This window comes from Varanus komodoensis, unplaced genomic scaffold, assembly GCF_004798865.1.
Source record: "Varanus komodoensis strain SLA01 unplaced genomic scaffold, ASM479886v1 scaffold5, whole genome shotgun sequence".
Classification (NCBI taxonomy): Eukaryota; Metazoa; Chordata; class Lepidosauria; order Squamata; family Varanidae; genus Varanus; species Varanus komodoensis.
Window position 1 is genome coordinate 46,309,730 of NW_025336087.1, and position 26,655 is coordinate 46,336,384.

The following is a 26,655-nucleotide window of genomic DNA, read 5'->3' on the forward strand; positions in this document are numbered from 1 at the left end:
AACAGAACCATCGCCACATGGTGCCTCCAACTCCCAATCCCGCCAGCCTATTCAGAAGGATACCATGGTCGATGGTATCGAAAGCTGCTGAGAGGTCCAGGAGGACTAACAGGGACGCACTCCCCGTCTCTCTCCCTGCACAGTTCATCGTACAGGGCGACCAAGGCAGATTCAGTGCCGTACCCGGGTCTGAAGCCAGACTGAAATGGGTCCAGATAATCAGTTTCATCCAAGAATCAACAGAAAAGTGAGAAGTTCAATTTGACCTTTTTAACACTCTGTGGCGGTAAACAGGAAATTATTTTTGCCTTCATAGGATGCCAACAAATGTCTGCAGGGGGTCCAGGGAAGCACCAGACTTCCCCACAATTGCCTGACCATTTTAAGTAATATACAATAAATTATGGATTATGAATTAGAAGTAAATCCTGTTTCTATACTTTGAAGCATATCAAAGATCAGCTGCCAACAGAATATACCGTGCTGCTGCTGTGTATGTTGATTGCAACATGAATCTTATTGCTAAAGGATTCCTATACCATCATTTGATCAATGGAAAAAGAAGTTATGAACCATTATGCTCATCAATAAAAATTACCAGTTACAAACTGTTCTGCAACAGACAGATAAACTATGTTTAAAACAGAGTTCAAAACTCGATTCATTTATTAGTTTCCAAGAAGGTATAGATCTGATGAATTCGTGATTTTGGATACTGAATGCAAGATAAATATTTTCAGAATATAAAACAAATGTTTAAAAAACTTCAGGAGAGGTAGGATTCTAAACATTTCATGGAACATAAAGTTTGCATCACATGTACATGTTCAAAGTTAGAGCAAAATTGAAGTCACCAATGTTGCTTGAAAAGGCTTTATTATTTTCCAATTTATAGTATTAACACAAAGAGAAAGTAAACCATGGTTATTTTTAAACTAAACAGAACTGTCAAATCTTCTGTAGTGGTGCATATGCAGTATCTTTAGACATTATACTAGGAACAAAGAAGGGACATAGTTAATATTTAGGCATAGATGCTATGCTTAAACTGTACTTGATAAAAACACACGTTAAAATGAGAATGCTGTTCACTGATCAGGACACCAATTTATGATTCTACTAATGCTATGTTATTTTGTGTAACGATCAGTTAGGAAAGCATTTCAAAAATGCTCAGAGTTAAAGCTTAATGCTTCTGCATAATTTTAAAAGAGAGATGTTATCAAGCAGATTAGGGCTTCTGCTAGTAAGAGAACATGAACATGGGGGTGTGAGGATGAGAGAGGCAGAAAGACAACAACATGCAGTGAAGGGAAGATTCTATGTCAGACTATGTGCCAGTACACACCACATTTTTCCTACATGGAGACAATCTCATATTGCAGGAGAGAAAAGGTGTAAAATTGAATTGTATACGAAGAACATGCAAGGCCCTGTTTCACTGTGGGCATGCCGTCTGTGAAGGAACAAACTGTACAATGTAGCTTCCAAACAAAGGCATTCACAGGGAACATTGTAAGAAGTCAGGACAGTCTTATAAAAACACTGCAAAGATACTATTTCAGAAAGGAAAAGAGAACAGGAAAGTAAAGTGGTTTTGGCCTCTGTGCTGGTAAGACTGTCAAAAAGTTATTTTCTAGTCAGTAATTTTAAGTCTAATATTTTAAAGAAAAATAATCTCCACCTTAGTGTAATTAAATGTGTGCTTAACATTTTAAGATGGAAATTAATGCCAGAGCCAAGTCTATAAAACTTAACAGGCTTCCTGTTTCAAAATGTTTGCAAATGTAAGGCTTGAAGTCAGCAAAGCATGATTGGCAGTTGTTCCCTTAAGCACCATTATATTAATGCATACTTGGAATTATTAGTATTAAAAGGAAATTAAAAAGGTGATGGTGTGAAATGTAGCCAAAGGTATTAACTTTGCTTACCAGATCAAGCACATGGCATTCTTACACATTATTTTGTAAAGCAACAAAATGATTAATAGTAGGAAAAAATTGCAGCAAAGAACACCCAAGAGGTATTTTTACATACAGTTGGATTGTTTGGAGGAGACTTAAATGGAGGAGACCAAATAATTGCAACATGTGACATTCCAGTCTAACATACTCTGTATATCACAAGTGCTCTGATCTGGTTTGAAAACAAAAGCTTAAATACCCTTTGATGGGCCAATGAATTTCCCCTCACACAGACCCTTAAAAAAATAATCCTGAAGCACTGTGATAAATACTGAGATCAATTGAAAGTCCACTGCTGGTACAAGCCTGTACTGACTGCGTTGAGTATTGGACTGGCCAGTGAGTGTTACTGGAATGTTTACTGTTGTGAAAATCTGACTGGGCTATTTAATGGTTTTTGCAAAAGATTTCTACCAGCTTCCAATTCTTTAGACTTTTACTTTGAAGAGGTGCAGTGCAACATCGGTTTCTTGAGTTCACGACCGATACATCTCCATGAAGCTTCTCATGAAGGCTGCTAACTTTTGAACATCTTCTATAGTCACAGCATTATACAAAGAAGCGCGGATGCCTCCAACAGATCTGAAATGTGAGGTGACAGGTATAGTTGGACAGTTCTACAAGCACATTGTATCTATCTGCACACCAGAACATTTGCTTATGTGAACAAGAATGCATTTCTAATGTGAAAGAATACATCATTTCTAAAGACAGCAGCATTTCCATATTGCATCTGTATAGGAACAAAAAAGCAGCATTCAACACTACAAAAGGGGAGCAAAAACCACTGCAGTGCCAAGAGCGAAGCATGGGAAAGAGCACATGGGAAGAACGGTAACAAGGGACATTTATGCTGGATCAAACTTATTCTAAATGTCCACTTTGGAAAAATAACAGATGTCAACAGTAAAGTGACTCCAACAGCCTGTTTCATCCTAAGAAGCAGGTCCAAGGAGCCCCGGTGCAAGACGCAAAGGAAATAAAACTCTTGATAGTGCACAGAAAGGACCATACCTGCCTGTTGCATAAATTATAGTACCATAAATAATTAGGATTGAGCTAGAAAGGCATGATATACATAAAACACTTGCACAGACATCAGAGGTGCCCAATTTCGCCTATTGCCAAGAAAAGGGGTGAAAGCTCTTGTCTGTTCAGGAAATACTGACTATATGCTACAAAGGCCACACTTGCCTTCAGTGACCCAGGCACCACGAGGGAAGGTCTGGCCCATGCAGAATGAAGAGTATTCAGGATGAGAATGAAACTATCCTTATGAGCAATAAGGCTTTGTTTGCTCTCAGTAACAATAGCAGGTAGCCAAATCCAATTGGCTACATAGCACCTGACCTTGCCAATTCAATCTATGATTTGCGACTGGTTGGAATCACTCTGAGGTAGAGAAGGAAGCTGCTTCAACATGGTGCTGAAGCAACAGCAGGTTGGGGAAACAGTGCTAGTACTTTAAGTCAGAATTTATTTTGAAAGGAAAACAAGAAAAGAAGGACTACATCTCATGACTGCTTTGGAACCTTTTGATTTGGTTATGTGATCATTCAAGCTGGTTCTTGTTTGATTTGTAAGCTTTTAGTTTTTTTATTTTTAAAAAGGCACACATTCACACAATATAGCATCTATATATGTTCAATAGACTAAAAACTGGTAATATTCCATATAGCCTAAATAAGAATCAGGGCTCTATTTCTCATAATTAATTCTGAAAAATGATTCTACTTTAATCATTCTTTTTGTGTCTATATGACTGACATTGCCATTTTTCATTGTATTGTATAGTGACCTCAGCCACACATCTTCACAGATTTCTCTTACCTATGCCCTTTCAAGGATATCATGTTGTTTTCTACAGCTTTTTCAAGAAATATCTTTTCCAAGGCTTCATCACCCTTAATACTGCCAATCCGGAAGGGAACATTCATTCTGCTTCTGTTCTTTCTTTCCACAGGGCATCTGAAAAGGTCACAGAAATATGTTTTATTACAGTCTTATTTTTATTGATGTGTTATAAATTCAGCACATATTAATAAATTATAGTTTGTATTTAAGTGGCATGGCTTATTCAGCAAAATATTGTATCCCTCTATAATCTCTCAAGGGCTACTAAATACATAATTACATGAAACACAAAAAGATAATTTAAATTAAGTGTTGTGGTTTAGTGGGTATAAGTATAAGCCTGCATTCCACAGCTACTATTAAAGCAAGCGAAGATGCACAGTATCCGATGGGGTCATTTAAGATGGGCAGTAGCCAATGGAATCACTCTTTGTCCACTGATTCTGTGTAGGGGGACCAAGAACTTCACCAGAGGGCTTTTGCACTTCTAAACTAACTCTGAGAATGACAAGATCAATACAGGTCAGTCAAGCTTCCTTCTGCAAGCTCCAGTCAGCTGCCCCATTATGAAAACAAACTTTTCTGTTTCTTCCAAGTTATTTTTAGAACCCCAGAAGGCCCACTGCACTTCTGGTGGGCCCCACACAGCCACGATACTGCATGGCTTTCCCTATCCAAAATAACTGAACATGCAACATGCTAGCTAGGGTTGAACGAAAGTGCTCATGAGCAGGGGGTCAGATGTAGATCTCCCTTTTGCAGAGTAACTAAAGGTTCAAGGGAAGTGTGGGAGAGGTAGACAACAGTCAGAGCAGATATGAAAACAGGAATCACACCCAAAAGGGGGGAATACACTTACCATCCCCTTTAGGGAACCCCCCCTTTGTGCTTTTCAGCTGACAGCCTGCCAATTGACAAGTATGTGCAAAGCAACCATACGCAACCTTGCTTGCTCAATGTCCATAGAAGCTGCCGACTGCACTGTGGCAGCAGGTGCTTATAGGGCATTGGCCAGGCAAAGCTCACCATTATGAGCAGCCACAGGTGTGCACCTGCATACCTGTAAAGGACCAGACACTAACATGAAAAAAGTATGAGAGAAATCACACTGCCACCAAAGGAAAAGGGTCAGTGACAGTTGCTCCAAAGTGCCACTTGGTCATCAGTGGGGCAGCTGTCACTGCTGGTGGCATGGGCCCCAGAATACAAAGAAACAAACAAACAAACCCATTAAAGTAAAAGAGCCATACTTGGAACAGGGAAGGAGACAAGATGGGTTATGCCACACAGGACCCTGCACTGCCAGCTGGAGGAAATGGGGGAGCTGGAGAGAGAGAACAGCAGCCCACCACTATTGGGTGCATCATGGGTTGGTCTGAGAAGCGCCTACTCTGCGTAGCTTATATGCAGGGTAAGTATATGTTGTATCATGTGAACTCACCCACTGAAACACAGAGTTAAATATTAAAGTAAAATCTTGGTAATGCAGCATGTAAAATTCTGCAGAAGGACCCAGGTATAAGCACAACATTTCCTAAATAAGATTTAAAAAAAGACTCCACCTTAAAAAAAAAAAAAGACTGTTCTTGAGTTTAAACCATAAGAAGGGCCCTGCTGGGTGAGATCAACACACTCTCTTTCCCACTGAAGCTAACCAAATACCAACAGGAAATCCACAAGCAAGACATCAACACAGTAGCATCTTCCCGCCACTCTGTTCCCCAGGAACCACTATTCAGAGGCAAGCTGCATCTCATCCCAGAGTAGTGGATTAACTGGAAATATGCATGCTATTATACAGTAGTGAGAATAGCTCCCACAAGCCCGAGTCTACCTTGTATTCCTAGGGCACAGGTCCCCAAGGAAGGTACAGAAGCTTTCAGAGATTTGTAATCTCCTTGCCTGTTCAAAGCCAACCATACCTGAAGGTAGAATGGACCATACCTTAATGCCCCTCTTATAAAATAATCCCAAGGTGGTGAGCCGCCAATAAATGGGCAAGAAGTGTCACTGTCAAGCCCACTGAGCTTGGGAAGGCTAACACAGCAGTCCGTAAGAGGGGAAGAGGGGCCTTATGCAGACGCAATCAAATACTAACACACAAATCATGTCTGAGGCTGCCGTTGAGCTGCTTTGCACTGCTCTTCTATTAGATCCAGCAAATGGAAGCACAGGACAGAAGGCAGTCAGACTGCATTCCATGCGCCTGACAGAATATGATTATCAGTGCATTCACAGGCTGGTCACATTTTGGTATGTCCAGCGAGGCATTTCGTTGCTTAGGTGGCATTTCACAGGTAAACAGTCCTGCTCCAGATAAGGCTTTGCCTTCAGTCAAAAAGCATGGCGCAGACAATGCCACCTAAGCTGCAAAATACAGCAGCACATACTGATAAGATGCACACCGCTCAGCAGTCTTGTAATTCCATCACCATAATGGCCAGCACCTCCGTTTTGAATTCCTAAACAGAGTCTATCTCCTAGGGGCAAAAAAATGAATTAGTAGTCTGGGAAAAAAGTTTCTCCCAGCTTTAAAAACTCACTTAAATCCCCAATCATTTTGGAGCCGACAGCTACAATTTAGGAAATAGGTAGGATGAAGGTGAAACTGTTACATCTTCCTTTCGGTTTGTCAATCAAAATATGTTGTTTCCACCTACAGCCCTCAAAGAACTCCTGCAGCCACCAAAGGCTGGCACATCCATGAGAAAACTAGGCTACAAACTGTTTCATTGAACTGCAAGTTTACTACTTACAGGGAAACTTCATGGGAAAGTACCACTCTGACATTAATGTCCTAAGCAGGAGCTATAGGGCAGGAGTGCTGATGTATCCAATTTGACAAAAGGATGCTAGTTAGTTATCACCAGACAAAGTGAGGGTTAAGAATGGGGACTATAATATGGAAACAAAGCAGAAGTGTGCTCTGGCAGGAGTTAAAGGATATAAAAGATGTGGGGCACACAGGAAATGCACAGACAAAGCTCGTGTTCAAAAGGATTTCTCATATACTGATGACGGCAGTAATGAGTTAAAGAAATCTAATACCCTAATTTATTTGAAATTAAATTCAGAGTTAAAAAATAATGCAAGTTCAGTGCCACTCATGTTTTGGCAGGGAAGAGTTTTACTTTCTATGCATTTCTCTAAGAATTGCTGCATAGATGCAGACTGCTTTTGATACTGAAAAGGAAAATTTCATAGGAACTAGAGAAGCCATTTTATAGTGAGCCTAGGCTGGACCACCTAGCTTAGCACTGGATGTCTACACTGACTGGCAAGAGCTCTCCAGAGTTTTGGAAAGATCCTTTTCCAGCCCTACCTGGAGATGCCATGGATTGAACTGGGAGCCTTCCAGATGCAAAGCAAGTGCTCCAATACTAAGGTCTGGCCCTTTCCCACATATACTGAGAATTACTGGGAAAAGGGTAAGTACACAGTAAGGCGATCTTAAGGCCAACCTGAAACTTTGCAAAGTTCATTTTTATTCTGTTTTTACTCCCCAGCACTGCCAAACCTAGAGGAATTTTGCATGAACTTGACTAGAAGTTCAGAAAATTTAAAGAGCTGTTAGCTCACATTTAATTAACATTTTAGTTTTTTTAATCTTGCCCGTGGCAACAGTCTTTTGTCCTGTACTAAAACATACAAAACTAAGCCAGATATCAAAAGTATTTGTTCAAACCCTTATATGTAATGCTTCAACTGAACTTGACGTAGTGCTGCTACAAAGTCACCTAATACCTGGCATGTTTACAGGGGAAAATGTCCCATCCAAGGTCATCCTGGTGATCATTAACTTCTTTCCCTGACTCCCATGGCTCTGCCATCTAGAAAAGTCGCAACAGCAATTTTACAGATTTTTGTTCAGCCCTTCCACATCTTGGTGCCTACCAGATCCATGGAAGGCTGGTTTATTTCTCTCTTTTTGAAGCAACAGGTGTGGAGGCCTCAGTATAAGCCAGTTATTCATGCCTTACAATAAGCCAGTCACAGTACAATAATAAAGAAAAAAGGTAGGGCAACTTACACATAGAATCCAGTGGATCCATCAATAATGTCATAAATCATTTCTGATTTAATTTTGCTCAGTTTATCCATAGCCACAGCTCCACCATTGTTTTTTATCCACTCCAGGACCAAACCCATGATGTAGATACTGGAATCAAAAAGAAGGCACAAGTTACTTGCAGTAAACTACATTAATTATGAACATGTCTCAGCAACAAAACAACAAGTTTTGCTTATGATATAGTGTTAGTGAAGCAAATACCTCACTGAAACAACACAGAACCATGCACACGGAAGGGTGAGGAAGAGCAAGATAGGAAGCCAACCATATCTGAAGGAATTTATTTCAATATTTCTCTCATTTATTCCCACAAACACACCAGAATCTTGATCAGCAGCTGCCATGCAGAGATGGAGTGCATCAACACCAAAGTGTCAGCAGAGCTGACAATTTTACATGGCTCATGCAAATGAGCCAAGCCACATACTAGAAGGCAACACAGATCACTGTAGGACTCCTAATGCCACAGAAACAGGTGAAGGCTAAAGATTTAAAATGAGGTAAATTTTCCATTAAAAACTTCCTGTATAGGTCTTGTCCCAATGATGAAAGTTAGGGTCTAAACCACAGCAAGGTGGCCTTTCTGGGCCCATGGCCACATCTGGCAACTGGAGAACCTGATCTGGGCACCACCACAAGACAGGTGTGCTGTAAATGAAGGCACCTTCCATATTCCTTTCCACAGAATGTCTCTAGGCCTCAAGTGCTGCCCAGACGCATTAGCAGAGGGGGGAAAAAGAGAGAGAACTCTTTGTTCTGAAGCTTCCAGTAAGAAACATTGCTATTTGTTTTAAGTGGGAGGAATAGGAAACCTTCAGAGGCATTAAGGCAGGCATCTGACGACACCTTGAACCACTCCAGTAAAACCTTACCTACCCTAGTCTAAACCAAGTAAGAGTTTGTAAAAAATTCTGGAAAAGCTGGGCAACATTAACAGAATGAGAGAAGGGCAACTACAACTTACCAAATATATTGCTATCCTTGCCCTTTTATGTGAGCATTAACTTTTTCAATAAGCTCTCCCCTTTTAAAGTCATTTAAACTGTCTGCCTAAATCTGTTTGCTTTACAGTAACCAGAATCCTGTTGCTTCCATATAGCCAAGGATGACCCTTTCTTTCTGCAGAGTCCTTGAATAGAAAGACGAATACAAAAGGATACACCAGCCTATGTGTGTAAGCTACAAAATATCTGCCTGATGGAGCATAGATTTCCCATGGATGCTGCATAATGAATGGCCTGCCAGTGTGTTTCTAACGGCACATTTCCAGTAAGTTCTTTATTATAGTCTACCGAGGGATAGAAGCCCTTAGACTCGTCTTTCCCAACACAATGTCCTTCAGATACGTTGGAACTGTGGCTTGTGTCATTTCCAGCCAGCTTGGTTCATTTGGAGGCCCTCTGGCTGGGAAGGCTACCTTGCACGATGAATGGTATCTTAAATGTATGAAAGGATCCCATTTTAAACTCTGACTTGTAATTTATTTAAGGGACAAACACTGAAATGCTTCAGGTTACAAGCACAGACTGCACTAACAGCAGTAATATTACATATTTAGCTCTTACATATTTCTTGAGATGGTTCAAAGTATTCATCATACAAAAGCTAGGTCAGGATTATCATCTCTCTATCACAGAGGATTATCATTTCTGTATTGCAGATGAAACCTGCGGGATAGTGGTCACCCAAGACCACCAAGGCAAGCTTTGATACTGAGGCTCCTAGTTTCTTAGCCACTTTGAGATAAAACGTTGCCTTCACTGAACTCCATGGGATTATGTTCAGATGAACACAGTTCAGGTCCAGGCTTACAATTCAAACTAACCTGCATCTCCACTCCTGCAGTCAGCAGGTATCCTCAGGCAAGTTAAAACTCATGTGCGCAGAGGGGCTGATACATCCTGATGAGCAGGCCATGTAGCTGGCATGCAGGGCCGCCTTATCTTTTCCAAGGACATCCCAGTTGGCCGTACCTTGAAATAAGGATTGTGAACATTTGCAATGCAGACACACCTTGCACTTGTAGCCCTTCTGCCAGGGTTTATCCAGTCCCAGCCCTATCATCGGCCATTCAGGTGCCTTTTCATTAACACACACAAGCCTAGGAATTTTTTTCAGTTGCAAGGGATGTACAGTGACAATTGTCCTAAGCTGGTATGGGACACATATGGGGAACTCCATCCCTCCTCCAAGCAAAGGACAGAACTGTAATGCCTTAACACAACCCATTGCTTGAGTTGCAGTTACTGAAACAGATGCAGCGGCATGCCAAATGCCTGCTACAGCTTACTTCACTTCACCCAGCACAATTCTTTACCTTTATTATCTGGGTCCCAAATCTGCATGACTTAAAGACCCCTATCTGTTTCATGAACAGATACCTCTGTATCTGCCTCTGCTCACTGCCTCTCACTGAGCTCATCAGCAGACTGGGGCTGCATCTTGCAACCAGCAGAGAAGTGTTCGTCAGTGATAACAGAGACTTCTCGATGGCAGCAGGCACACTTCAGAATAACCACCTGTGAGATGATCAGGTGATGCCCACTTGCAGGAATCCAAGAGCCCATGAAGCCGATTTCAACATCAACTCTGTTTTGTTGGGCCTTGATTTAGAGTAATAGCACCAGCACTTGCCAGTTTTCTGTGCCTGATATTTTGCTGCTGATGTCTTGAGGTTTTGCTGTTCCATTTTGGTCTATCTGAGTTACATATATTTTATTCTTTAATTACAGTGTTTTTATTTTATGCTGTGCACGAAAGGCAGAGAAGTGAACAAGCAGCCTAAAAATATCACCACGTGTATTCTGTTCATCAGCAGTTTGGTTTTATTTCCTTCCTCCACGCCTCCGCATATGCAGACCTGTTGCAAAGGTGGGACCCCAGGAGAATTCCTGCATATGCCAAAAAGCTAATATGAAATATGAAAGCTCTATATTCTGCACACAGCTGAATTTCACCTAAGCCTTTACTATCCAAAGTACATCCTCTAAATGGGTAGGTGGGTGGGTAATTGAATGACCCACTTTAAAGTCACACAGCAAGCTTCAGTGCCATCCCCAAAGCAGGTTTAGTCACAGATTTAAATATCAGGCAAATCCTTGCAGCAAGGAAATGAGATTTCTTCTGGGGGAAAATACTATTAATCTCCACCCAGGAGATTAATGTCAGGAAACCAGGGCTGCTTTTGGAAAGAGGTTAAAATGATCCACATTGCACTAATTTAATTCGGTGCTTGTCTATGCCAGCTCATGGACCTTCAGTGTAGCTTGCCAACTGATGAATGCCAGCACAGAGAAGAAAGAGAAGCAGAGGGGAGCACAAGCTGAAAAAGGAAAAGTCATTGGGGCCAATTTCTTGCAACATACAAGCAACTGTTTAAAAGAAAACTCAAAGCAGATGCATCCAGCCAACTTGCAGGTTAATATTTACAAAATGACAGCATAGTATGTTCTCCAACATACGTCACTAGCATATGCATACCAAAAATAAGTGAGCTCAGAAGGTTGGAAACACTTGTCCCAGATATAGTAGACAATTATTGTACTACCTACTGATAACGATATTGTAACTTCAAGCAGCATTCACAGATTTTCTAAAATCTAGTTCTCTTCCAGATGCTTAACCATTTTCCAAATAAGGGTATCACAGCCCTCTCCAACCACTGCCTTCAGTTGCTGTGGACTACAATTCCCAGCATCACTACCATTGAGCACAAGGTCTGGAGCTGATAGGATTTGAAGTCCAAAAGACCTAGTGAGTAGCAGGTTAGAGAATTCCTCAGGAACCATGTTTTAGCAGCAGCAGGCAGGCAGAAGGAAAAGGAGGCAGGGACCCAAAACCAAGAAGTGCCAGCAGGTTGTTGCTTAAAGTAACTGGGCCTTGGGAGAGGCAGTCTGGCCATTTAGAATACAGAAAGAACTGCACAAAAGTGAGGAAACGACCAAATGGACAGCATTCATTGGGAGAAGGAGAAACTAAAGGAAGGGGTTATAACCATCTGGGGGCATCCAGGAGGACTGGCTTGGGACCCAGATTTCCCACTCCTGGTCTAGCTGAAGCAGGTGACAGCAGGATGCGATCACATCCATCGTTTTCCCACTCCACCTTACATCAGCTGTCCGCTTCAAACACATGGTAGTGGCAGGCGCAGGAAGAAGGTGTTAGTTTGAAATGTGTGGCCATTTCTAATGCACATCCAGTTTGGGTCCAAACTTAGATACTGACTCTTGGCAGAAGTGAGCCAAAGGTAGATTCAGGATTTATAAAAGTAACCACTTCTTCACGCACCACATAATGCTACTACTGAATTCATTTATACATCATACAGTTATGTCCAAAGCCTGTTCTGAAGTCTCCAAAGGAATTGGAATCCTTGAAAACTGTGTTTTTTAAATGCATGGGGAACAATTTAGGTACCTCACTCCAGAGAACCGCTGTCCATGAGTGGTGGGGTGGGATGAGCTAAACTCTTGTTCCCACTTTCCTTCAGCGACTGGAGGATTAAAGCAGCCAAACACAGGAAACTGAGAATTTGAAGCAGACATAAGAAAACTGCTGCCTGTTTTTTGTTTTCTTCTTCCGCTCTACCCCCAAAAAGATTTCCTTGTACCAAAGGCAGCTTTGGACAAATTGTAGCTTTCCAGATGTTTTGGCCTACAACTCCCATCAGTCTTTTTCAAAATAGCCAATGATGAGTAATCAGCAAAACTGTAGGCCAAAACATCTGGAGAACCCCAAGTTGCCCACTGCTGATCCAGAGATGTTCTTTGATTTGCAAACACTAACTCCAACTGTATTTTTATTCCCAGTTAATCAATATTTTGCTAGGTTCTATCTTTTCCAAGAAGCTTTTCTTGATTTTACTTTTAGCCAAGTAGAACCCACTGATCACATTAGACAGGGCAAGGCATGAAGATGTTTTCTAAAGTTAAATCTCCTGACAGTCCTTATATTGTCTTTGGGGAATGCTGTCCTTAGGTGGTGCAAGGACAGCCTTTGAATGAAATAAAGGAATAAGGTTAACTGTCTTCAGTTAAAGGACACATCAAAGACCACAATCCTTACTCAGTGGAAACAGTTAGCTTTTGACATAGCTGGAAAATGAAATAAAGAAAGTATAAAGAAGAAAGGAACAGAGACAATAACCTTAGGCATGAGTTGCAAAATTAAGTAAGAATTCTTGTTTCGCAAGCCCAGGATTTCTGGGGCTGACCTCACCCCACCTGGCCTCAGTAGACAGGGTAACAGGATGTAGGTTGACGAGGACTTTAGAAATGCACAGTCACAACAGAACGCTAAGAAGAAAATGAAATGCCTATTTTATATATGCCCTGCCCATTATAGGAAAGGTTTGCATAATTTTTATTTCCATTTTCTGTTCTCACAATTCAGGTGCTCATACTGTAGAATTGAGTCTTCAGTATTCAAAGGTAGAGATCCACACTGACAGTTACACATGCACCTCAAGCATGACATTTAGCTCTTAATTACATCACTAACCAAGCATGATTTCCCAACTGTCAGCAATTCAGAGGCAAGAAGAGCAACCATGCAATTCAGTTTTGCCTCATTTACAACCAGAACTGCTAAGTGGCTTGCTGCCTTGTAATCCTGATCGCTAGGCAACAATTAACTGCAAAAGACACAAGGTTTTTCCCTTTTTTTGTACTTTGGTCTACTGACATGGTAATGTGGCCAGGTCCAACTTGTCAGGAATGTCAGCTGTACAGCAGAAGAGACTGGAAATTCACTGGGAGAGAATCTGCTTGCTCTGACGGAACATCATTGGAGCCACCAAGCATCATCTAGCTCTGCTAAACCAGCAGAGCCTCCTAGAGAGGAAGGGTGCACTGATGCAGGATGGGGCTGAAAAAGGGGAACATACCAATGTACTTCAGGTTCCTTGAAGCCTGCAGGCAGTCCAGCTGAGTGACAAATCCACAAAAAGCAGGTCTTGCACTAACATTTCTACAATGCCAATATATCCAGGAGAATTTGATGAGGGAAGTGAGTCAGGATGAAACTACCAGCACCGTGCTAGCTGGAAAGTGCCTAACACAGTTTTCTCCACAGCAAAGCAATGTCATCTTTGTCCGGCTTCCAATCAATTACCAGAATGCCAATGCTTTACACAGCCAATGACATGCCTGTAATTAACAGGAAGAACGACAATGTACTTACCTAAAACATGGAGGAGTGTTGTATAATGAAGAATTCTCTGCTTGCACTTTGTAGTCCAATACTATAGGGCACTCCTTGAGAGCAAAGCCGATTAAGTCCTCACGCACTATTACCACTGTGACTCCAGCACAGCCAACGTTCTTTTGGGCACCAGCAAAAATTACACCAAACTTAACATTGGAAAGTGGGAAGGAAAAGAGAGGAGGAAATGGCTGTTAAATTCACAGAGCTGTTTAACCGGAACTTACTCTGCTGTTTTAATATATAATGAAGAAAAGACCACAGATAATGGGTGTTCATTATCAAAACTACATTTCCACATAGTTATAACTTTCTGTGCTTGCTATCTCCAAAAATGCCCAGAGGCTCTGAGTAGTTAATAAACAGATTAAGGGTGCAAGCCTATGAATGTCTAGACAGTCTTGCAACTCCTACACAGCTAGCTGGGGAAAGCCACAAGGTGTTTCTTTCCTGTCTAAGGTGCTATTTCCTGTCTAAGGAGGATTTTTCCTGTCTAAATGTGCATATGATTGTGCCCAAATTGTTATGTTTGCTTGATTTTGTGCAGTCCCTTTGTGTCAGGAAAAAGCATATGCAATCTAAGGTGGAAAGAGCCATACTTTCACTGTTAAACATTAGCAAGCCGACACAAATGGGAAAAAAGCTTCTAATGAAGCAATTCCTACCTCAGGGTTCATGGGTTTTGTTTTTAAAGCATCAAGTTGTAAAGCATATCCAAAAGCACAATCCTAAATTGGTTCTACTAAGTTCAATAGGAATTATTTGGTAACAAGTGTAGTTAATGTTACAAATTCAGGTTGCAATGTTATGGGTTGCATCTCCCTGAACACAAGGGCTTCTGTGTAACTCGGAGAAATTTTAGAGGCCATTTTTACCTTTCCGCCCTCCATGTTTTGCTTTTTCCCCCTCCAGATAGCCCTCTGAACCCACCTGCAAAGGGTAGGACTAGGACTCAAGAGGACTTAAGAGTCTTCCTATCTTGGCCTCTCCAAAGCCACTTTTGCAACTTCAGGAGCAGCCATGAAGTTCTTTCTACAGCAGCTGCACGGGAATGGAATTGGATACTGCAGTCCTCCTTCTGAGAGTTAGGACTCATCTGAGGAGCACTCTCTAAAGAATTTTCTGATTCCTAGAAACTTGCCCTGGACTACAGGATTACTTTCTAAGGTGATTAAGCAGTTCTTATTCCCTCTCCTTGGGGAATCTCTGAAACTAGCTCCGAGAGAAGATCATGGGAGTTATATATGGCTAAACAGCAACAACACCACACTTGTTAAGCCTGTTACTAAATGATCAGGAGTCAGGACTAAGCAACCAAGTGGCCAGGTTTGACACCAAACTACTCACAGTGGTTAAAACAAAGGGACTGCCAAGAGCTAAAAGGTTATCTTCAGACTTAGCTGGACATTAAAATGGCAAAAATAATTCAGTGTACACAAATATAAAGTGATCCACAGCAGGAAAACAAGAACTTCACATATACACTAATGGAATCTGATAGTGCCTGACTAAACAGGGGATTTTGTGGTGGTTGTGGATGATCGATGAAGTATCAGCCTAGTGTGCAGTTGCTGTAAAAAGAGCATATTCTATGTCATTAGGAAAGGAACTGAACACTGAACTAATCTATGATGTAAGCATCCTTTGTACAGTTGGATCACTGCATCTCAAAAATGATTCTTTGGAGCCAGAAAAAGTGAAAATGGCAGTCAAAATTATAAAGTTTCTCATGAGGAATGGTTATAAGGTTTGCAACTCTTTACCTTAGGAAAAGGAGAATTAGGTGGGACGTTAAAGAGATGCATAAAATTATGTCTGCTATGGAGAAAGAATTTATGTGTAATTGAGGTAGCTGGCAGAGAATTCTCAGCAAGTTACAGCTTGCTATTACAACTGCTGTTGTATAACTTGCTCTTACAATTCAGCAAGTTACAACTTCCAGGATTCTTTAGGAAGGAGGAATATCTTGCCCTGTTATAGCACTAAGATAAGCTTAGAATGTACATACATCCTAGCAATACCAGAACTGGCTTTATTGACCCCAAAGATACTAGGTCACACCTTGCTAAAACTGCCCCTTGGGAACTTTACCTTGGAAACATCCACAGGCCTAGAGAGGAAGTTTGATGACATATCACAAACTAAGACTGCCTTTCCAACATCAGGTACAAAGTCAAACTCCACACCATGGACGGTCTCATTTGCACAATAATAAACATAAGAGGCATCAGGGTTAAGGTTCCAAGTGCTTGGGTCAGGGATTTCTGAAACAGATGAGAAAAAAAAGAAGCAGTTGTTATATTTCCAAACTGGCAGACTTGAAAAGCCAACCTTAAACAAAGCAGCTGACCTTAAACAATGAACTTTGAAAGCAACTCTGGTTCAATGCATTCCTATTGCTTTGCCAGCAAAATGTATTTATTCTTAGATTTACTATGGAAGATAAAACTTGCTATTCAAAAAGCTAAAAAGAAAAAGAAAACTCATGGTGCAACCAACCGGAAGCAGCAGCATCTGTTCAATTTGTAAGCAGATACCTGCTCCCTTTAATATGCCGAAACAGATTAATATTCAAAATAAGCAGAGCATTCGACACAAAAAGCAATCTTCTGGAACAAAGGAGGCATTTAGTCCACTTAAAACAACATTTAGCTTTCTCTCTCTCTCTCTCTCTCTCTCTCTAAAGGCCTTTCATCTATCTAGTACCACTTTCTTCCTCACTAATCTAACACTACTCTTTTGCAACTAAAGACTGCACATTGTAAATACCAAGAGAGTACTGCAATGACTGAGCGATAATGTGGGAGGTAGGGCTACTGAACTGTATACATGATATACAAACTCCATAAGCCTCAGGAACTCCTTGTCTCATCCACAACCAAGTGCAGTATTTTGCACCAGAAGCAAGAGTTAGTTAAACATCCTAAGGATTGTATCTAGATGTGCCTCTCCCCTTGCAGAATGAACACCATGAATGAAATGATTTGTCTACAGTCCTCCAAACTTCTGGAACATCAAGGGATGCCCAAGAAGTACAAGTCCTGTTGCACAAGCAAACATTTAATAGCAAGATTTTGAAGGAATCAGATTTAAGTTTTTTCCAATGACACGCAAAGCCAGCCCTAAAAATTCCACAATTAACTCACATTAGAACTTGGACCAGATGCAGTGGCTTACTGTTGATAAAAAGGCCCTTCATGGTGTTTCAGTTTTTGTCTCTGAAGACTCTCTTTTCGCAGAAACACTAGTCAGCCTTGTAGATACTTCCCAAGCTTTCTGTGACTAACAATTGATCATGAGGCTGCTTTGTTTCCTGTCTTTTTTATTATTCCTTTTAATCTTATTTTTAGATAATCTTATATTTTTGTTGTGAGCTGAATTTGTGTATTATATGTACTTTTAACTGCAATTTTAATGTTTGTATGTAAACCTGAGCTGAGAGATATTATACATGTACTACTAATAAATACTTAAAAATATTTTATCATTTCTAAAATAATTTCCTGCATTGCATGCCACACTAGCTATATTTCAGAACATTCAGAGAATTTCTTGGACATACTCCTAGCATCACTTGTGAAAGTAGCATTATTTTTCCCTAAACTGCACACAAAGTAAAGCAACCTGCATTAATATTGCTTATGGATACTGCTGCCTTGACTCCTGAAGCTCAGGCCCTAGGACAGAGTCTGAGAACACACACAAAGTGCAAAACAGAGGCAGGTGCTGATGGCACTTGTTTTCTTTTGTTTTTTTAAATGAGGCTTAAGTCCTAACTGTCCTCAGCTTATTGCACTCTTTCCACTCATTTTGAACTTATCTTCGTTATGCCTTTATTGATATTTGTCATTCAGATAGTCTATTATCTCACACATAAAGAAACACTGAAAGAACATTTTGGGGAAAGGGAGAGGTTGAAACCTTTAGATTCTTACATTATATTGTGAATTTCTGTACCCTAAAATTAACAGTAGAAAACCTATGCATTTCTAAAGTAAGCCCCTTTGAGTTCAAGAAAAAATGAATTTTCAACAAATGTTATGATGACTGCACCCTAAATGTCATTCTCATGTGGGTAAAACCCTGCAACTTTAAGTCATACCATGTCAGTTACAACACTAGTTATGAACACATTCTACTGCACGTTACATGAAAGGGTTTCACATATGTAATTGCTCCTCTAACAGAAACCCTAATTAAATCTGGGAAAAGCCAGATAAAGCAGCATGGCACTAGGATGGGAACTGAAATTCCACCCAAAAACTACTAAAGTTTTGCCAAGTTTAGATTTGCTTTCCAAACATTGTTTGCCCTGTTTCATGCTCTTCTCTGCACTGAACCCTACATTTGTTTCTTCTTAGTGAGAGATTTAAAAACTAGGCTTAGTATGATTGCATTGCAGAAAACACAGCAAATATATATAGTAATGTGTTTTTAAAACTGGCAAAACAAGGTGCATTTATTCTCAAAGCAAAATGTCCTATGTTTGTACACTCTGGGTATTTCCAGATCAGCACTCTTGTCAAATTGCATTTCATTCTTCCTGGACTAACTTATTCCATGTGCTTTAATGGCTGTTTTTCCCCCTCCAGGCACAATTTCAACTCAATACTTTTGATGCAACATGTCCTCCTAAAGGGAAGACAGCCTAAATAGGATTGAAGTAGCGACATTTAACTTCTCCTACACGAGCAGATTAGCAAAGCAACCACAGTGACTGGGCACACAGGTACAGATTCAATAATATTAATATTGAAAGAGACTTAATTAACAAAGGCAAAGGTGAGAATTGAGAAGAAAGAGTGCAAAATTTCTATCCAGATAAATCATTAAAAAGTATATGATTACAGAAGTATAAAAAAGTTCATACCAAAAGCAGGTTTTTTCTCAGAACTGTAATTATGTCTTCCTCCATATGGGCTATTTTTCAGTTTGGCTTACAGGCTCATAATTTGGACATGGTTTTTAACAAATTATAGGGACCATATTTATTGACTGATTTTGGATTTTATATATTGCCCCAATCCCATAGTCTCTGGGAAATTTATAAAGAAATGAAACCACCAACAATGTAAATTTAGTCTAAAAACAAACAATAAATCTTATCTGTAAAGGCCTACTGGAAGAAGTGCTTCTTTAATTCCCTCTTGAAGGTAACCATCTGGGATATCTGATGCATCTCTTCTGACAGGCTATTCCAGAGTTTAAGGAAGAGCACTGAGAAAAGTTCTCTGGGTAGATGACATCAATATTGCAGAAGCAAGCTTCCAATGATTATACCCAGGGGACCTTAGCAGGTAAGGCAGAATATATGGGCAAAGGTTCTCCTGAAGGTATTTTGGACCCAAGCCATGAAGACCTTAAAAGGTAATTTCCAACACCTTGTACTGTGTCCAGAAATATATTGGCAGCCAGTGCAGAGACTTTATTATCAGTGATATATGGTCTTTCAGTGATGTCCCAGAGACTAGCCTGTCTGCCATATTTTGCACTAGTTACAGTTTCCAGAGTAAAAGAAAGTAGTTCTAGCATATGTGGCAACTTTTCACCAATGTTAAGCTTAACTTTATCTTACTTGTGTAACTAGAGAGCTTAGGATGAACAAGGTTCACTTTGGCGTATTTCTCTGCTTCCTTGGCTGCCTTTGCTGACCAAGCTCCTGTAACCACATAATCAGCACACCTTGCTTCTTTTAAGCCAATAAGGTTAAGTGGGATACCACTGAATTGTCCAGATCCACCTCCTTGGAGAAAAATCACTTTGTACTTGTCTGGTATATTGCTATGTAAAAAAGAAGAGTGGATAAACAAAGGAATATTGTCAATTCAAGATTTTGAACATTCTTTAGTGATGTTACTTTTATTAAGATCAGATGCCTGGTTTCAAGACAGCATATAAGTAAATGAATTCTTTTTATTCAAAGTTAAAAGATTGTTTCATTGTAGCTTGCTCATCACCACTCTGTTATTCAACATATACACAAGACAGCAATAACTCCAGAATGAATTGAATTCAGAATTAATTCTGTAAGTCACTCCAAACTAAATATATGCATGTATTGTCCTTCCTTCCACTAACCTTAACCATGTTCTATTTGTGCTGCTCCACAAAGTTTTAGGATGTCCACTTTGGAGTATGTGAGGTACCACTGCAGGAATCCTACAAGCCTCCAAGACATGTTAGACAGACCCCTAATGTCCTAGAGAGATCCTTGTCCATTTACATGCTCCAAACTTCCAACATAGGCATCAATTTGCAAACAAGAATGTAATTTGGGTATGCTAAGCAGCATCCTTAGACTTCATGGGGATTTTCAAGCAACTCTAGGGAATCAGCTCACAGTCTCTGGTGCAGCTGATGGGTGATGTTTTCACCACTCCACCGCCTCTGCCACAAATGATGCAGCATTTTCAGAATGGGCGGAAACCCACTGCAGCAAAGCAGATTGTGGTCCCAATTTAAAAAAAAATCTTCCTCAACTAGCATCCAAGGCTCCTTGTCATATCCTTGAAACACCTCAACCTTCAAGTATACCAGAAGGTGGCTTTTTCCACCCAAAGGGCAATCCAGAAATTGCCAAGCATGATGATGTAATGGTGGTAGTGATGCTGTTTCAAGACAGCATGAAATTAGGTTTGCTCTTTTTAGAGCAAGTGTAGCTATATATTCTGTATCTTCTTTTACCATGCTGACAACATCTGCAGCAGATTTTTATACTTTCACCTACATCACCCCCTTGTTCATCAGTTCTCTACTTTAAATTATCCTCCTGAAAAAGTTGCTTTGCTCTTTAAAAATACTGAGTTGAATCTGGTCACACACAGATCCCATTTCAATCAACCATCAATTTATTCCTGATTAAATAGATCTCACAGATGTTAATGAGAACTAAGTGTAAATAAGGTAGAATTCTATGCATGTTAGGCAGGAAAAAAATTGTACAACTCCTAGCATGGCTGGCTGGGGAATACTAGGAGATGTAGCACTTTTTCTGTCTACACAAAGATAAGGCTGTGCCCTTAGCCTTTGATCCAATCCATGCTGTTGGGGCATCGTAACAAGCATGAGTAGACACCATAGCATAGCACAGCATAGCAGAAACTGTAGCTGAATAAACTGCAAAGTCTGAAAAGTAAACCATGCTGAAAACAGCAGAAGTGTTTGTTTCCATATCCACCAAACTGACACTTTGAACTTGCATTAAAGCACCACACGTACACAGTAAAACAAAATGCACAACAGCTATGTCTTCAAAGCAGAGTTTTATTATGCTATGAATAAAAAGTATGACTTACAGGAGTTCGCGCAAGCACTTTTCTGCAGTTTTAATGATTTTTGAAAAATCAGATGTCCTGTGGCTCATTTCTATGACAAAATGAATAAATCAAAAGCATCATGATACAAGCCATACCATAAGGAAGCAGAATTAATTAACATTAGAATCAGGAGAGACACTATGGACAACTTAGAATCCTTTTTCTTTCCTTCTTTTTTTTTAACACAAGGAAAGAAAATGCATTTTTTTACATATGCATCAACCCTTGCTTTCTGGGTTTCAGGACTCCAGGCCTGCATGTGAGCTCCTCCATTTACCATGCCACACAGCAGGAAGCACAGTAAACTTAAACACACACACTGCCCTGTGCATTTCAGTAGGGCTGGCAAATCTTTGGAAACAAAGCTTGTGTACATTACTCCACTGAAATGAATGGATCAGCCCTTCCAAGTCCTATGGTATCTCATATACCAGCATTCCCTAACCTTGTGCTTTTCAGACACATTTGGACTGTAACACCCAGAATTCCCAGTCAATGGCCCTGCTGGATGGGAATTCTGGGAGTTGTGGTCCAAATGCCACCATGCTGGGGAAGGCTGTGATATACCACAAAGTCCTAATATCCAATAGGATACTGCTGTTTTGAATCTTTAGAGCTGGAGCAGGCAACTTGCAGTCCTCCAGATATTCTGTCCTTTAACTTCCATCATCCCTAACATGCATAGCCAAAAGTGGGATGATGGGAGTGATGGCTGTCTGGCCTACAAACTTCCCATCCTTGAGTTACAGCACTGCCACAGAAGAAACCTCAGTTCATTTCATCTGAGAAATGAAAGGGCAATGATGAGTACTGGTGTTGTACAGTAGCGGCTGGTACACTGGACCAGTGGGACCTAGAATGAAAGCTCTGCTCAGCTAAGCTCCATTTAACCCTGGGCAAATCATGGTCTCTCAGCCCAGCCTTCCTCATATGATAGTTGGGAGGAAAACTACATACTTTCTCATGTGCAATGCATGCTGTCCTGAGCATCCTGCAAAGGGGTTGCAATAAAAATAAGATAGGGATGCTTCCGTTTGTTCTCAGTCTTAATTTGTGGAGGGCAGAAATAGCTTTAATTTTATTCTTGGTTTATATTAGTTCTTAAAGGTGGCATTGCAGTACTTTAAATAAATAGAACTTTCCAAAAGGACAATTCTGAAACAAGTACAGTGGTACCTTGGCTCACAAACTTAATCCGTTCCAAGACTCTGGTCATGACCCAAATTGGTCATGAGCCAAGTTAAATTTCCCCATAAGGTTAAATGTAAATAAGGCTAATCTGTTCTATAACTGTTTTTTTTTTTTTGAATCAGAAAACTAACTGCAAAGCGAAGTGACAAAGAACAACAAAGATCGCGGCCAACTCCCCCCCACCCCAAGCACGAGTGTGGCCATCTCCCCCCCCACCCCCCCCCCCCACCACCCCCCCCCTGCCCCCCATTCCCCCCCCCCCCCCCCACCCCCCCGGGGCGGGGGGGGGGGAAAAAGAGGAAAAAACCCCGGGGGGGGGGGGGGGAGATGGCCAAGATTGTGGTTGCACTCCTACAGGAAAGACAGGCACAATCACAGGTGCACTCCTGCAGGAAAGACGGGTGCGATCTCGGCCATCTCCCCCCTGCCCGCAGCACGATCACAGCCATCTCCCCTCTCAGGGGGTGGGGAGACAGCCACGACCGTGGTCACCACTCAATACAGAGTTCACAACCCAAGTTAAAATTTTTATGAAATTTTTGTTCGCGATCCGATTTGGTCATGAACTGAGGTGTTCGTGAACTGAGGTACCACTGTAATGTCTAAATTGAAATCAGTAGCTCTTCCTTTTTGCATTTGTTTTATACATTTAAAAAGACACCCAGAATAAAAAAGAGAAGCTTACCAAGAACACTAATGCCAAGGCCTTTATAATCCACCAAATCTTTCTGGGCTTCTAACAGTACCTACAAAGGAAATTAATTCAACATGATTGGGTACATGTCCATGGAAATCATATACATTCCAAATACACAGAAACAGTGCAAGTCAGAAGGGGTCTCCCGGGCCATCTAGTCTGGCCCCCCGCTCCAGCCAGATCTGCTCACGGCATGCCTAACATGTGCATAAGAACATAGAAACAGAGCAGAAACTTAGAAACAGAACAAGAAACAGAACATGAAATGATGTATTAGCAAATTTCCTGTATCCAACTTAGCTTTTTCCTTGCAGTGATATACAAGCTTTCTGGAACAAGGAATGAGTCTCATCTCCCAAAAGGTTTTGGACAATATTTTCATTAGTTTTAGGGAGCAATCCTATACCTGTTTAGACAGGAAAAAGTCCTAGGACCCCAGCAGTCCAGCTTAACATCCCAGCATGGCCAGGTGGGGGATGCTGAGAGTTCTAGGACATCTTTCATCTTTAATCATTTAGGTTATCTGAAAATGACAAGAGAAGATACTTCGAGGTCTGGATTTTAAAAACTCTATCTAGCAGTGCTATTATTTTTCCAGTCAACCACTAAAAATAAAAGCATTTTTACACAGCCAATAGTACCTATCTATTTAGTTTCAACATCAAATTTAACACCATGCTGAGGGACACAAATAAGACACTGGCATAGAAACCTTTACAACAAATATCTAAACAAATATAGGATGCCATTAATAAAAAGGGCTTGTCTAGGGAAATTGTTACAATAAGATCCTAATGCAAACAAATCTTAAAAATCAAACCACAATTATGTTCAACAGTACTTGAAATGAAAAACTGCTTAAGCATCAGGTCTTGTGGAAAGTTGAGAAACTTGATGTATCTTGCAGGGGCCACACCTCTGCCAAATGTGACTGGATCAAGAGAGTTGCTGATGCAACTTTCTGAACAGATGAGTCTATACCCTACAAGTTATTGTTTATCTTCCCTAAAATCTATTCCTCCAGTCAGCAAGAAGCTGCCTGAAATTAAACTAGCATATCTACAAACTATCTTCTGTCCTACATGTTCACAAAGGATTGTTTTCAGTAAGGGAAAACAAAGGATTCTTTTAAATTGTAGCCCTGTGAATGTACTAATTAAAGGGATAAGAATGGTAAGGAGCGAGATAAACAAATAATCACAACCCAACCCATCCCCCAGCCTTCAGAACCCAACCCACCCCCCAGCTTTCATAAACTTTCCTTTACTCAACTTGACAAACAAGTAACTAATTCTTTCTCCTCACAACTCTTGGGGCAGTGCTGGGCTGGTTAGAGCTTTTCCCAGATTTTTCATAGCTGGGAAACACAAAAGAAGTAAACATGCATTTCTCATAAAACCATGAAGCATTCCCATCGAACAATAAGCTTTGATCTATCAGCTCACCAGAACTACCTTCCTAAAATTAAAACACACACACAAATAACCGGTCTCAAGAGTGACATGAAATTAACATCCGTAGCCAGCTGGAGATTTCGCAGCTCAGGTGAGAGATCTGCCACCTTCAAAGAGAGAGAGAATCCAATGTCCTTTAAACAAGGACAACAAACGCCGAAAATGTGCTGTGATCATCGGAGACTAGGCAGGAGGTTTGGGAGATAAAGAGGGAGGGGTGCCGGGAAGAGAAAAGACCCTGCAATGCAGACATTCACTTGGACAGATGTTCCCGAACGCCCTTGAAAGAGGCATTTCCCGACCTCATCCTTCTTAAGATCTTGCTCTCCCAAGTGCAAACGCTCCTTCTTCACTGGAAACTCTTTTCGAGATCTCGCTGCATTTTTGCAGCTTTAAGAAAGACAATATTCCTGCGGCATACCAAGTAAGCAGTGGTTTTAAGCCAAAATTTAACGGAAAAAAGGAAAGAATCAAGCTAGTACTAAAACGCCAGCATGTGTTGTTCACCTGGCAAAGCGCCACCACCACAACGCTAAAGGACGTTCTATTAAGTATATCACATGTTGCAGGCTTTCAAAAGGCTGCATTCTTACTACTAAAATCCTCTTTTGTCTCAAGTTGTTGACAACTTTCCTTAGAAAGAAAGTTCTCCTCTGCTCTTAAAAACAACAGGGTTGCAAATGTGAAAGAGGCGCTTTTTCCACCATACTATGGACCATAGTTGTTCCATTTCTTCTATTAACAGCATCCGAGAAATGAACACCTTGTGCAATAGCACTTTTATCGCGATTTGATTTACGAACTCTCCCTTTGATCTCTACAACTCTTACGGCCCCGATGAAGGGCAGAGAGCACCAAGAAGCACCGCCGGCCGATGCAGTCACGGCTATTACCTGAAGGTCAATCCAAACGAATAATGTTGGATACCACGCTTACTTGGCAGAAAATTCCACTTAAACCGTCTGATAGCACAATATTGTACATGCCTACTCGGAAGCAAGCCCTACCGCGTTCAGTGAGGCGTACTCCCAGTAAGTCGGTACTGCCACCACTGTACGACTTATTTCCGAATAATAATACATGGATAAGAAATGCATTACACACCATTTCTTGAAAAAGAAGTCCTACAGGATTTGCACAAAACACCGTTGGGAACGCAGCATAAACTATCCCATGCAAAATCAAGCTACAGAGCACTTACTGATCGGGGCAGCTTAGCAGGTCCTGCACCGAAGTTGGCCACGTGCTTTTTGGCGTCCATTGCTCCGAAAGAATGTACAGCTCTCTCCCCCAGCTACTTTCTGGACCAGAATACGGCGCCGCTTCCCCAGATATTCCGAACGTGGCGGCTCACTCAACCATGACAACACTCCAGGGTGCCTCTTTCCAATTGGTTCTTAGTGCACTGGCATCGTAATTGCTTCGCGCCGATTGGTCAAGCTCTTCCAACTGGCCTACTCATTGGCCCGGATGGCCACGAGTAAGCGGCGTGATCGCCCCAGTAAAGGAGTGCAAGGCAGAAGGGGAATTGCAACATTCGGTGGAGCTGGAGCGGCGGATTGAAGTTGGCAAGTCAGAACAGCCTTGGACACGCTCCTGAATCACGGCCCTTTGCCAGCTGGGTGCGCTTAAGGTGTCCTTGGCTCTTGTTCTTGGGGTGGCAGTCATGTTCGTGTTATAGCATGTTAATAGGAAATACACAGTACTAGAAGAGAAATAGCAGGATGCCCTTTGGTTATAGGGTGGGTAAACAGGAATTGTGGGATCCCATGCTGCTGCATACCATGGGAAGTCTCATTCCAGGAATTTAAACAAATTAGGTGCATGGAGGCCCTTGTGCTGATAGAAGTAATTTACTGCAACGCAGTTGAATTCGAGGATTGTGCAAAGGCAAATAATAGCTCCC

At 41.1% G+C, this 26,655-nt stretch overlaps 1 protein-coding gene across 1 annotated transcript; it reads right to left on the bottom strand.

Annotated features, from left to right (window-relative positions):
- Window positions 1–857: 857 nt before the first annotated feature.
- On the bottom strand, window positions 858–26,087 carry PSAT1 (phosphoserine aminotransferase 1). The gene is made up of 9 exons (XM_044446865.1): window positions 25,951–26,087; window positions 23,284–23,344; window positions 21,387–21,456; window positions 19,667–19,872; window positions 16,183–16,355; window positions 14,071–14,240; window positions 7,849–7,977; window positions 3,795–3,932; window positions 858–2,546 (listed from the first exon to the last, which is right to left on the bottom strand). The coding sequence occupies exons 1-9, from the start codon at window positions 26,008–26,010 to the stop codon at window positions 2,441–2,443; spliced, it is 1,113 nt and encodes a 370-aa protein (XP_044302800.1). The 5' UTR covers window positions 26,011–26,087; the 3' UTR covers window positions 858–2,440.
- Window positions 26,088–26,655: the final 568 nt, after the last annotated feature.